General features: G+C 41.8%; 1 protein-coding gene across 4 annotated transcripts in view; it reads right to left on the reverse strand.

The window, feature by feature from the left end:
- Positions 1-207: 207 nt before the first annotated feature.
- LOC131134488 (roundabout homolog 2) overlaps positions 208-13,775 on the reverse strand; it is a 55,025-nt gene continuing 41,457 nt past the window's right edge. For 2 of the 4 annotated variants that reach the window (XM_078792865.1, XM_078792863.1), the window contains exons 12-25: positions 12,811-12,932; positions 12,444-12,660; positions 12,216-12,334; positions 10,208-10,385; positions 9,906-10,130; positions 8,800-8,842; positions 8,172-8,308; positions 7,823-8,092; positions 6,730-6,865; positions 5,311-5,594; positions 4,995-5,111; positions 3,637-3,786; positions 3,314-3,399; positions 208-2,606 (exon numbers count right to left, since the gene is read on the reverse strand). In XM_078792865.1, coding sequence (XP_078648991.1) covers positions 2,595-2,606; positions 3,314-3,399; positions 3,637-3,786; positions 4,995-5,111; positions 5,311-5,594; positions 6,730-6,865; positions 7,823-8,092; positions 8,172-8,308; positions 8,800-8,842; positions 9,906-10,130; positions 10,208-10,385; positions 12,216-12,334; positions 12,444-12,660; positions 12,811-12,932 — 2,096 coding nt within the window. In that variant the 3' untranslated portion in view covers positions 208-2,594. The remainder of the gene's footprint in view (positions 2,607-3,313; positions 3,400-3,636; positions 3,787-4,994; positions 5,112-5,310; positions 5,595-6,729; positions 6,866-7,822; positions 8,093-8,171; positions 8,309-8,799; positions 8,843-9,905; positions 10,131-10,207; positions 10,386-12,215; positions 12,335-12,443; positions 12,661-12,810; positions 12,933-13,775) is intronic. The other 2 variants (XM_058079838.2, XM_078792866.1) reach the window with 2 other exon arrangements.

The following is a 13,775-nucleotide window of genomic DNA, read 5'->3' on the forward strand; positions in this document are numbered from 1 at the left end:
AGTAAAAAGGCAAAAACATATCACTTCCATACGGAATGGGAGGTGGACTTTTTTTTCACAATGTCTTTTTCGAAGTGCGTTTGCCTGGCTAACCTGGCTATCAGCAGCTACTGTCCGGACTATGCATCCCTGCTGATTCAATTCAGTGCAAGTCATCAAAGTAAACTCAGGTAATTACAAAAAATGTTAATAGTTAATTATGTGTGTTTTGCAATATTGGCTCGTTTGGTTATGTAAGGTACATCAACATACATTGTACGTACAAATAATCCTCAATACATTTGAAAATAAATAGATGTTTTGCATTTTTGTAGTGGGTAGATCATTTTGACTCGGTCATTTTAAAAGTAGCTCGCATGCTGAAAAAGTGTGAGCACCCCTGGTGCAGAGCCTTCTCCCCGATGCCAGGCGAGAGAACTTCTTTGTAAAACGCATGACCCATTACGAATATAAAGTTATATCTACATCTACACAGGAAAATAAGGTTCTTAATAAACATTTTTCATCCATGTTGTCTTTTATTCATTATTTTTAAAAAATCTCAATGAAACAAACCACGGTACACTCATACAGAGGTGAAAAATGACAACATGAACACACACCAACACTACACACACACACGTGCATGAACTCCTATACACTCTCTCCCTCTCACACACACACACGCACGAGTTTAGCGTTTTCAGCCTCTTCCAACACAACACGACCCAGATAAAACCCAAGATACATTCAAGAATCTGCTGTACAATATCTGCCATTTTCACTTTCATTGCCCAAAAATACTCTTTGTTTTTCTACCGTGGAGTATTAGACCACTGGGAAAAATACTCATCTGAAATTTCCGGCATGGAGTCATACATTTTTTAGTTAAAGCTTAAATTAAAGCTGTAAGATTACCTTAGTTCTTTCCTTTTCAGAGCTGTCTCAGGCAATGCCTGAGATTTTGAGAATAAAGAAAAAAAACCCGTTGTAATATTATGAGAATAAAGATTTCAATTTACAAGAAAATATTGGAAAATTTCAGAGAATAAAGTTATAAATGTACAAGAAAAATTTGTAAATTTACGATAAAAAAGTTTAAAAATGAAAATGTATGAGCATAAAACACATAATTTACGAGAAAAAACTTTTTTTAACAATGAAATTGTAAATGTATAAGAAAAAAAATCGTAAATTTACAAGACAGAAGTTGTAATATTACAAGAATGAAGTTGAAAATGTGTGAGAAAAAAATTGTGATATTATGAGAATAAAGCCATTAATTCATGAGAAAATGTACAGGAATAAATTTGTACAGTAAAATGGTCATATTATGGAGAATACTGTCATAACTGTCTCAGGCAATGCCTGTAAGAAAGTTTTTTTCATGTAAGTATAGGACTGTATTCTTGTAAATGTACAGAATTTATTCACAAAATATTACAACTTTTTACTTTATTCTTAAAATCTCTGATTATTTGAATACTCTGTTGTAACAAGCATTGCCTGAGACAGCTATGAAAAGGGTCTTGGGCTAGAGACTTGGGCAAAGGCCATATTGAAACTTTTTTTCTTGTAAATTTACGACTTTGTTCTCGAAATCTCTGATAAGTTTTTTTCAAAGTGTCCCAAATACTCCATCGTACTATTTAGTAACATCGCTGATAATAAAAAAGTAAGGATGTCTATTTACACGGAGGAACAGTAACACGCTTACAAGATCGTTGAAATCAACCAGGTCAAATATGAAAGACAATAAATAAGGGACATTACGCAACTGACTTGTTTTTTTTCGCCCCCTGGGACAAGCCTTTCACAGACTTCTTCCCAATGTGAAACACGGTGCAAAAATAAAGCTGTTGTGCTGACCTAAGAAAATGCAACCTTATGTTTTCTGGGTCTCAGGAGGTGAAAGAAACAATATGCAAGACATTTTTAAATTGTATAAAATGAAATAAATATTACATCAATTAATTAATAAAAAGTCAACATAATGTATTAAAATGTTTATTAATTAATATAAAAAGTGAAATATCGTTTAAAATTATTTTGCTTAATTTTTTCCTGTATTTGATCACCATCATCATCAGTTCACGTGAAAACAATGTGCCGGGGGGCTGTAATTCCCATGTTAGACAGTAGTGGCCGCTGTTGTCTCACGATAGCGTCACGGGTGTCTCTATAATGCAGTAATGGACACCGGCAAGTCAAGGTTTGGGTTGAAATAGCAGCAGACGATTGGAACGTGTAAGTGACGCAGCCTCCAGACTTTGGCACACAGATCATCCAGATTGTGCATGTTGACACAGCATTTAGCCGTAAAAATGGCATCAGAGGAAGGCTGAGCGGGAAGAGTGCGTGTGTCATCCCGGTGCAGCAACAGCGAGCACACGATTGGTCGAGTAGCCGGAGGAAGGAAGGTTGCAGACATGCAGATAAAAACACAAGCTGATCCGTCTGTACACTTTTTTCTTGGACAGGTGGTGGAAACACTGTCGGAGTGGTGAAATGATGTCGTGGACTGAAGATGGGACGTTTTAATGGAAAAGCTTTCGGTTTTTATGTAAGAGCGAACCCGGGTTCACCAGGATGGAAGCAGGCCGTAGGGAAATCTCTCACATGAGGTTCTGGAAGGAAACAAAACATAAAATAATGTGAGGATACTGTCATTAATTAATGCTGGTTCTTGTTGCTAGGCGGAAATGTCAAAATTGCATTAATATTTTTATCTAAACAGAATGAAATCATTCTTTTTCCTCCACCTTGTTCCGAAGCTCAGGTTGATAAAATTTTTTGGCCGATAATTATCGGACATGCCTACTAAAAATACACAAGCAAAATAAGAATATTGAAAAATTCTGGTAGTTAAAATACAGTGTTTTAAAATTCTGTTTATAGTATAAAAACATTCAATGCAAATTAAAAAAAATCACTGCATAAAAAAAAATATTTTGAAAATTTCAGCGAACAAATTTTTGTTGTTAAAATGTGATTTTAAAAAATGTGTAAAAAAATCAATGCAAATAAAACTTCAGCGTAAAAAATTAAATTCTGCTGTAAATTTAATTGAAGAAAAATTGACAAGCAAAATAATGTTTAAAAATTCAGTTGTGAAAAGTGAAAATGAATGAATTTGACATAAAAATGACTTGCCTATCCAGCATTATGCTACTGAAATGATATGTTAGGTTTCCCCATAATATTTTTTTAATTACAACATTTTTCTCTTCATATTTTGACTTTATTCTTGTAAAATAACAGCTGTTTCATTTTTCGCTGCGGGTTTTGCTGTGGTTGTGGGTGTTTCTGTTTTTGTTACTTTTCTACCCGTTACCTCGTCCCTCCTCCTGGTCAAGACGCCACCCAGCGACCCACAGCCTGACATCTGGTGGGACGGCCCGTACTGGATTACATTCTCATCTGCAGATGACAAGAGGATCAGAGAATAGCTGCGGCTGTGTTTATATAGGTTAAAACCTAAGTGATGCAGCAGACTGCAAACAGACACCCCCCCCCCCAGCCACGATGAGCAACGCATGCGACAATGAAACCGATGGGGATTTGTCGTCCAATCATATTAAAAGCTGCAGCTGTTGTATTGCTGGGAAAGGAAGCGTTCTTTTGTTGTGTTGATGCCAATAAGACGTAACCTCCTACCCTGCGATGACCACTTTGTCCCTCCTCTCCCCTGGGGAGAACCGGGCGAGTCGCTGCCGTCGTTTCGGGTCGGAACGTCGCCCAGGAGCTGCATGGGGTTGTCGACAGGGGGAGGCGCTGGAGGAGGGGGCAGCTCTAGATGGAAAGATCCTGCTTTAATATAAATGGGGGTGGACAGTTCTTCATGGGAAATATGCTTCTTAAATCGAGATGTCCGACTATTGCTGTGAGAGCATGGGTGGGCGTGCCGGGGGGGGGCGGAATAAATTAGACCGTTTCGGAAATACAAGGAAATCCAGCTGGGATAGGTGCAGATTGTGGAAGATCTAGAAAACTTTCTGTGCAGGTTATTGTGTGTAGCTGCTCTATAGGAGCCCACAAGTCCATACAAAGGGTGGAAAATGATCATAATGGGTCCCCTTTAAGTGATTTTGGTTATTATCATGAAAACAAGGGAAAGGGCTCAATATAAGCGCTTACATTACACCCTTCCAAGCTATTGTAGTTGTCATATGTTTGTAAAAACAAATGTACCTTTAATCGTAACGGCATTAGAGTGAACAAATCAACTGAAGTCTTTTTTTTTCCATGATTGCAAGTTCAGGGTCGCTGTATGATATAATAAGTGAACAAATGAAATTATGAGGTTGCTGTTTACTATTTTTATATATACGCACCTTCACATCACCATGACGACACACTCAGAAAGCACAGGCCATTTGTCATAGTTCATTTGTCATTTATCGGTATTTTGCATGTTAATTTAAATCTTACAGTATATCAGTACAGTATATCTGTTCATATTTCCGGGTGTCTTGATGAGAGGAATTGGATTGAAATGATTTCCTATGGGAAGTTATGAAAATATAGTGACAAATGCCCAGTTAAACTCATGGTTGTGGGCGCCAGGCTGCACGGCGATCGAGTGGTTAGCGCGAAGACCTTGGAGCTAGGAGACTAGAGTTCAATTCCACCCTCGGCCATCTCTGTGTGGAGTTTGCATGTTCTCCCCGTGCATGCGTGGGTTTTCTCCGGTTTCCTCCCCCATTCCAAAAACATGCTAGGTTAATTGGCGACTCCAAATTGTCCATAGGTATGAATGTGAGTGTGAATGGTTGTTTGTCTATATGTGCCCTGGGATTGGCTGGCCACCAGTCCAGGGTGTATCCTGCCTTCTCGCGCCGAAGACAGCTGGGATAGACTCCAGCACCCCCGTGAAAATTAATGAATGAATGACAAATTACGAGTTTAAAGCTAGATTTCAGTGTCAGGGTCTGACTTCCACAAACCAGACTCAAAGAGATGACAGTGTTCCTCGTTTCCCTGCAATTAAAAGAAAGCCTGAGCGTGCGTCATACCTGCGTGGTGGTGCAGCTCACGTCTGAGTTGTCCATCCTTGGGGACTTTTTTCTTACTCCTGGATCTGTGTGCTTGGGCCGCAGGGCTCAAATCGCCGGCCGGAGAAGGAGATTGTCCTGACAAGAAAGTGTGTTTATCACCCTCCAGGAACTGAAGAGAAACTAAAGGCGCAGAGACGGACTTGGAAATAAATCTGACATGATTTCCATGTGCAAGTCATTTCTGCCGGGCCACATGCTAACAAAATGACTAATGACGTTGTGTTCCAGTGCGCTGCCTACGAAGAAGAAGAAGACAGCCCGGATTCAAACTGACCTTTGCAGAGGCTATCGCCCCATTGGCTGCTGCGGTACACCTCAGCGGCATCTGAAGTCTTGGTGAATAGATCCGGGTTGGACTGGGAAAACTGGGAGTGGTGACGGGCCACCAGGTCCATGTGCTGCAGCCGCAGACTGCCGTTGGGCCGCAGCGTGTCCGAGTATGACAGCTGGCCTGGTTTCGGCGGCAGGCCCCTGATTGGGGGCTCCTCTTTAGGGGTGTCCATTAGGTAGGTTCTGGCGGGCAGCGGGGGACACCAGTCGTCATCTTCCTCCCCGCAGCTGGATGAGGGCAAGCGCAAGTGACAGCAGCATGAGTGTGTGTCCTAAAGGCAAGTGGAAATTATTCCGAACCTACTTCCACTGCATCTTCTTCACTGTGTCGCGATTTAGCATTCCCACCCACGCAAATTTGCTGATTTTTGGGAAAACCCCGCCAGTTTGTGCTTATGCTATCCGTAATTAGGCCATTTATTGTTAGAAAGCCCTACATTGGTAAAGCTTGATTCGCACAGGGAGCGTCTGCAGCAAACCTCAAATTGCTTGAGGAAGTGCTGTCTCTTTGCAATTAATTGGCTTAATGAATAAAAATCATCAACAGTCCCTCCTTGATCACGGTTCACCAGCTCCAGACCCCACCGCGGTACATCAATTTCCACAAAGTAGGATTTCTTATTCATCAATGAAAGATTTTGTAGTTAGAATATAAAAAAACAACTTGTAACAATTTGTAACTTTATTAGAGCCCTCTAGACATAAATAACACCCCCATAGTCGTCTTTACCTTGCTGGTGCATTTTCTGATTTAAAAAGGAGCAATGCTGTTCCACTCCAGCCCTGTAGGTGTCAGATGTGCACATTACGGAAGAACCTGGCTATGATGCAAGTGTACTATAGAGCAAATGTCTTATTTTAGTGGATGCTACACGTCCGTACTTAGCAGAGGTAACCAGACTTTAAGGTAGAACCGCTGGACCAGAAACACCAGCGTGACTGGTAGTCACGGCGGTGCCGACAGGCCCAATTAAATGATGGACATGTCGTGAAATCAGAGAGTTAATTCATGCTGTCAGATTGCGGTTAATGTCATTAGGAAAGACGTGGCATGGTCAGAGCAGCCGTCCGATCCCACGTCGCTACGTCTGCAATCCAAGCTGTCAGAACCTGTTAGAGAAGACGCCCACCCCCCCACCGTCCTCCCCAACCACACAGCGCAATCTGCTTGCTGCCTGCAGCCACGACTTTTGTTAATTTGCTAAACCCCCAGAGTCCAAAACTCCGCTTGGCAGCCCGGCCGGCTGGCTGGCTCTGCACTCGATCGACAGTTGAACTCCCATCCAAAGGTTCTTAATTAGAGTCAAGTCAGACGCCGTGGTTGTGAAAAATCATATTTACATTGATAGCTGTCACGTCTCACCTGTGCTGCTCCCCTTCATCTGCCTTTGGGTGACTTCCATCCTTGTTGGCCGGGAGGGGGAGCGACAGCACGTCCACCCAGGTGAGCGGCGTGGACTTGAACACAGAACCGCTAGATCTTTGCTTTAGCGCTTTATCTACGCACAGACAAAGTGGGAAAGAAACCTTTAATTCCATTATTAATTATTGGATGTCTGCCTGAATGGTCTACCCCCCCAAAATTACAGGTTTTATACAGAAGCAAAGAGCCAAAACCAGATCAGAATTTGTAATTCTGGTATCTGCGATGCTTGTGCTCATATGTTGATTAATAGAATTAATAATTGTACTGTCCTGATTTAAAAAATAAAAAAAAATTTAACAAGAAAACTAAAAATGGCAGCAAAAATGGGGGAACATGCAGCAATTATGCAAGAAAAAGCTTTAGTTGTGATTAACAAACAAAAAGTTGCAATTTTACAACAATAATGTAATATGGTGTAAAATAACATTTTAGTAGCATCAAGGTTTGTTTTTTTCAGTCGGAATGTGACAAACAAAACAAAATAACGTAATATTTGGGGATATTCTTTGGGGAAAGTGAAAATATTATGGTTATAAAGTCAAAATATTACAGTTATAAAGTGAAAATATTACGGTTATAAAATGAAAATATTACAGTTATAAAGTGAAAATATTACAGTTATAAAGTGAAACTATTACGGTTATAAAGTCAAAATATTATGGTTATAAAGTGAAAATATTGCAGTTATAAAGTGAAAATATTAGTTATAAAGTCAAAATATTATGGTTATAAAGTGAAAATATTGCAGTTATAAAGTCAAAATATTACAGTTATAAAGTGAAAATATTACGGTTATAAAGTGAAAATATTGTGGTTATAAAGTCAAAATATTACGGTTATAAAGTGAAAATATTGCAGTTATAAAGTGAAAATATTACAGTTATAAAGTGAAAATATTACAGTTATAAAGTAAATAAAATTAGGTGTCTTATGAAAATAAATATTAATAAAAGACAAAAATTTGACAAAGAATATATATGCAGTACTTCTATGGTACATGTACTAGGTAAATTTGAACAAAGTTATGTACCGTTGTTTTTCTTGGAGTACTGAAGTTTGGCGTACTCAGACGTAGAACAGCCAGACCGGATTGTCCACTGATCCAGGTCCTCCTCCAGACCCACGAGGCCACCGTCGGACAGCGCCAGGTTGCTGCTGTACGGGTCAGGACCCTGGTTGTAAGAGGTACTGGAGTAGGTGTCGTAGTAGGTCAGCAGGTCCTCCTCCGCCGCTGTGTTGATGGTGCTGTAGATGGGACTCTCGTTGTGTTTCTCCGGGTGGTAATTGGCGATACCGACAGCTGAGTGCAAAGCGGGAGGTGGGGCTAAACATGACGATCATCGTGTAACGTGGGGGTCTTTCCTTCAACACTCTCTTACCATTGCAGTATTTATCTGAGTCCAGTTTGCCAGAGCAGCAGTTGATGGAGTCTTTGCTGGCGTGCATCAGGTTCGGTGTGGGCCACGAGTCGGCCAGCCAGGGGAAGTTGCCCATGTTTGATCCCAACATGCTCGGACTGGAAAGGATACAATGGTGTGAAAAAGTCTGAAACATTTGAATCAGCTTGCTTTTACATCCTTGCTCACATATCATCAACCCAAATGCCTATCTCACTCACGGTGCAACCAAAAATAACACAGTCCACACAGGTATTGAACTTGACGCTGACACCAATATAGTACATGTAAAACTATATTATTTTATGTTCACCGATAACCTGCAACGCATGTTCGGAAGCTCACACCACACTTACAGTTACCCAGCATGCTTTGCGGGTTACAAGTCAATTTAAAATAATATTGTTTTTCATGTATATAAGTGAGTCAGCATTTGTTCAATACCAACATAATCTTCCTCTTGTGTTATATGTTGTGTTATTTTTAGTTGCACCGTGAGTCTTAAGCCTACATGACGTTGTGTACCTGGTGACCAGTGAGGGTACATGATGCCATGTACCTGATGACCAGTAAGCGAACATTACTGCAAAAAAAAAGTTGCTCAGCTTACCCTCCATTCATGATTCCAGATCCTTCCCCATGAGCAAAGCCAACTGGAGGAAAAACATGGATGGGTATTATTAATATTGCTTTTGTTGATTATATTTTTAGAATACTTGAACTTTTGTTGGTGTGTAGTGATAGCTTAGCAACAGAAAGCATGAGGTAAAAGGGCTGTTTCTTCCCCTAATTATGATTATTATTGTATTCCTATAATATTTGGACTAAAATGACATTATTTTCCTTCATAATATTACAAATTACAGCTGTTTTTGTTCATTTCTGCTTGTTGTTGTTTTTTATTTATTTTATATAATACTTTCCATGTACCAAGAACCCCATTTGGCCACTGAAGACCTCACTAATATGATACAGGACTATACAGTATTATTATTGTATTATTTTATTGTATAATATTTGGACTTTATTCTGGTAACATTCTAACTTTCTCTGCAACCTCCTAATATTCTCCTAATATTATGACTTGAATATTTCAACTTTATGCGAATAAAAGGATGATATTTTCCTCCTAATATTGCTACATTATTCAAGTACAACAGTCTGTGTAGATTACAAGTTTTTCCTGTTAATGTTTTGACTTTATTCTTCCAAGATTACTGATGATTGTCAAATGTTGTAGACTGCGCCACAGGCCAATAAAATAACAGCCGATGAAAGTCTCTTCTTCAAGACAACAGACGTTGTGTCGTGTGTCAAAGGGCGTGTTCTAAATTCTCGCTATGTCTCGATCCACCCGGAGACAAAAACATTTTAATTACCTGAGAATGAGATAAAGCATTGGGAAAAGTGGAAGTGAACGCATCCCTTCCTGGCGTCTCCCTCGAGATGCAATAAAACCTTTTCACTAGTTGGGATCATTTATGTCAAACTGCCTTTTCTTCTTCTTCTGTTTCAGCTCAGATGACAGAGCGCACCAGAAGCTGACTGAAAACTGAAAGTCATAAGTTTTTGACAGCGACCCCCCACCCCACCCGCCCCCCCATCTGCCACCAAATCAAAAGTGTCACATTTGAGGGTTGAACCTGAGTTGACTTCTTCAACAGCAAAACACAGCGACTGTCATTTTGCTGAAACCAGTCGGAGTCGGGGGCTTACCTGCTGGGGTGTATGCGAAGGAGGTGGTGTAGTGGCCCAGCTGCTTCCTCCTGCGGTGGCGGCAGTAGAACCAAGCGGCGAGGCCCATCAGAGCAAGCCAGGCGGCCATGCCAAGCCCGGCGATGAAGGCCGGCTGCCGCATGACGATGGTGATCTGCTCCGAAATGCTGACATCGCCGCCCTGGTCGTTCCTCACGGGCGTTAAGGTGTGAACCCCTGGCAGAGCTGATGGATGACCAGAGAGTGAGTGGACATCCCTGAAGCAATAGAGGACGTCTCATTCGTCTCAAAGTTTAACTCACTGAGAAGAAGGTCGACCGGTGGGCTTGGTGCACCCACACCAAGGCTGGTGACGGCGGCCACCGTGACGGCGTAGCGGACATCGGGCAGCAGGTCATTCAGCAGGATTGACAGGACAGCGCCATCCACTGTTCGGTTGATGTGGTGCTCCTGATCCAGGCTGCTGGTTACACACCATACCTGAAGACAGCTTGGTTAGACCTGACTGTACGTCGGATGACGCAGAGGATGGAGCCTATCCCAGCTGACCTGAGCTAGTTGCTAAGCAGTGGTCATTCAGTCGTGAATTACTTTTATTTAAGTCATTTCTATTTATTTGTTGTTATTTTTTGTTACACTTTTGTTGAACTCATTATTTATTTGTATTTTTCATGATTTTACACACTTTATAGTCATTTTTTATTTCTACTTTCATTGATGTATTTAATTTATATCTACTTTTTATAAGTCAAACCAAGCAAATACATTAAAAACATTACTTATGTCATCTTCTGAAACACCGATACACATAATGACATGTCCAATTACTAAACATTTTGTCTGACTGTCGAATACTGGGATCCATGGGATCCACAGACATTTTATGGGTGTACCACTTGACGGTTTTGTTCCATAGCCCTCAGGACTGGAAACTAGAGATTTGATGCTCCTGGTGTGAATAAATAAGAATGGGAAAAAAGTCTTTATCAACCTGGCCAAGTCTTTACTAGCAAACCAACTGTAAAAGGCATTAAAAGGGGCCCTCGCTCCAGGCTGATCCTGATCAGACGTCTCACACACGGCCGGAATGAATCAAAACAAAAAGAACTCTGCTGCATTTCAACAGTGTTTTTTTCCCCGTCAGTCCTGGAAAAGCAGCCTGAAAAAAATGAGTCATCAGCGCTCACACTCTGAGACGGATAATCGGAACGCTGTGTTTCATCAGACAGAGATGACAGGGACAGCGGAGCTGAGAATGGGATGACAACGCCGCGCACTGGCAGTCGATAAGAGGCCGTGAGTAATCGCTAATTGTGTAATGCAAGAATATAGACTGCAGATTTGGGAGGAAGCCGAGCAAAGGTGGATTAGCAGAACAATTTGTTCCGCTTTCTTCTTACAGACCACAGCCGGTGCCAAGGACTGTGTGCGTTAAAGCTGCAGTAAGGAATGATTGTCCCGTTTCGTGTTTTTCCAGCTCCTGTGATATGTGCAGACAGTGGTATCAATGTGGATTGGCCAAGAAGTCAGTCAAGTTACATAACGTATACCGGACAACCCCAGTTAGCCTTGCGGCCTATTGGCTGATATTCTGCGGCTGGTAGGAATATACAGTAGAAGCCATTTATACCTCGGACATCGAAATGAGCGATTATCGACATAATTAAATCTAACCATTGTGTAAATTTACCACAAAAGCGTTTTCAACCTACAGCGCGTATTTTTTAAAAGCTTACTTTGGACTGAACAGGAAGTGACTGTGTGTAGATTTTGGCTCACTCAACCCCTTTCCAAATCCCTACTGCTAGTTTGATGTTGTCATCTTCTACAGATTTCAGATCAACATTTGCAATAAGAGTGACTTTGATTCGATTCTCCAGAATCCTAGCCTTTTCTCTTCAATTGCCTTTGTTCACTCCTGGCACGACCCAAGTTTAAGCCCTAAGACTTTGCGTGTCTTTGCCTGGACACAATAAAAAATGCATTGACCCGATGTTCATGAATGCACCTCGCATTATGAGCTACTATGGCTACGGCACTACGAGGTATGCGCCATGTGGTGCCATGGGCGACGTTGTCATCGAGCGGGGGGTGTGACGCACAGCTGCATATATCTGCTGGAGAAAAGTGAGCCACAAAGAGAAGACAATGTCTCACCACTGCAGGTCACATTGTACTACAAAATTTCCCTTGGAAAATAAGATCGATAGTATGGTATCCTAATCCTGTGAAGCTATGACTTGGCGGTGAAATATTGTCGCGTTTATTGCAGAAACAAGCATTGCAGGAAGACTCATGCTTCTCGATTACCTTGTACTCCCGGATGATGCCGCTCTGCGCGTTATGAGGCGGCGGCTCCCAGGACACGCTGATACTGGAGCTGTTGGTGAGCTGCACCACGGACACAGCCTGTGGCGCTGCGCTCAACACTGCAGTGATAAGAAATGAATAGTGTCGGTATAATTCTTCACGGGTAAAAGTGGTATTTGAACTATCAAGCGTGCACATTGTTGCTACTGGTGTCATCCCCAATCATACCTTCCTCCGGGGTGTGCAGCAGCACAATGAGGCTGTCGTGCCCCTGCAGCTCATTGAAATAAGGCCGTATCTTGACCTCGTATTCTGTGTTGCTGAGCAGATCTATTAAGATGGTGCTGTGCTCCGATGCGACTTCCACATCCTGGACCGACCACGGACTGCCGATGGTGCGGTAAAACACGCGGTAACCCTGAACATAGCGCGAATGACGGCCGACCTGCAGAAAGTCAGCAAAGCAGATTAAACGATGGGGGGCAAAAGAGGCAAGTCATCTGTTTATGGTGGAGTTTTGTAGGAGATTAGCGGATCCTCCACACTCAGCATGTCAGCTTTGGAAAGAACATATTTCCTCTGTGGGCAAACTTACACTCCAAAAAATCTTGGCACTGGTGGGAGACAGAACGATGGGTTTCTGCAGGTAGACTGACGCCTCGCTTAATTCCCTCTGCACCTGTCTGTGGTCCACACCAGTTTCTGGTGGACTACCATCTGGAAAACACACAACACACCATGCAGTCAGAGAAACGGTGAACTTTGGATGACATCCAACATGACTTGGGGAAAGAAAACACGGAGAAAGCAAGTTGTTGTTATAAAATGTTGAGCCAGGTTTTCACCAGGCAGTACGCAGGTCAAATAGTTCAATAGGTCAAAAGTTGAGAATGCATCTGAATAAAACACCTTTTCCCCTGCAAAGTACCTACTTTCCTATTGCAGCTACCACTGGGTACTATCTCACGTATATTTGACGATACACTGCTAGAAATGACCAAAATAAACACACTCTGCAATTTCCACTGTGCTGCTGCGGTCCGCTTCTTGTGCCCAGTCAACTGTGTCCTTACTGAAAAGCAAATACAGGAGACCCTTGTTGTCCCCCACTGATGTGTCCAAAGCATCTGCTTTTTTCTTAAAGATTCCTGTGGTACCAGTTTTCAAGTGGAAAAAGCCCCAACTGATAAGAGTACACAGACTACACTGTGGCATTTCTCATTAGAGTCGCAATAGGTTGGAGCTAGACTCAAGACTGCAATCCATGAATTGGTGGACATGGAGTATGGATCAGGAGAATACATTTGCTAAAGATATCCATGTGGAAAAACACACTTTCCTTAATATTTTCTTCCATATAATTTGAATTTAAAAATAATTGTTAATTTCCTGCATGGACGATTAAAGAAATTGGGCAAATAACAATGCTGTTTTAAGGACAAGGGAGGCTAACCCTCAGGTGATGCACGGGATGTAAGTGAACATAGCACGAGAGCCACAGTCAACCCTTGCTACATTACGGTTCCAACATCCCTCCCTCACCATATTGCGTTTTTTCAA

This window comes from Doryrhamphus excisus, linkage group LG8 (genome assembly GCF_037039965.1).
Source record: "Doryrhamphus excisus strain RoL-2023G ecotype Guam linkage group LG8, RoL_Dexc_Guam_v1.1, whole genome shotgun sequence".
Classification (NCBI taxonomy): Eukaryota; Metazoa; Chordata; class Actinopteri; order Syngnathiformes; family Syngnathidae; genus Doryrhamphus; species Doryrhamphus excisus.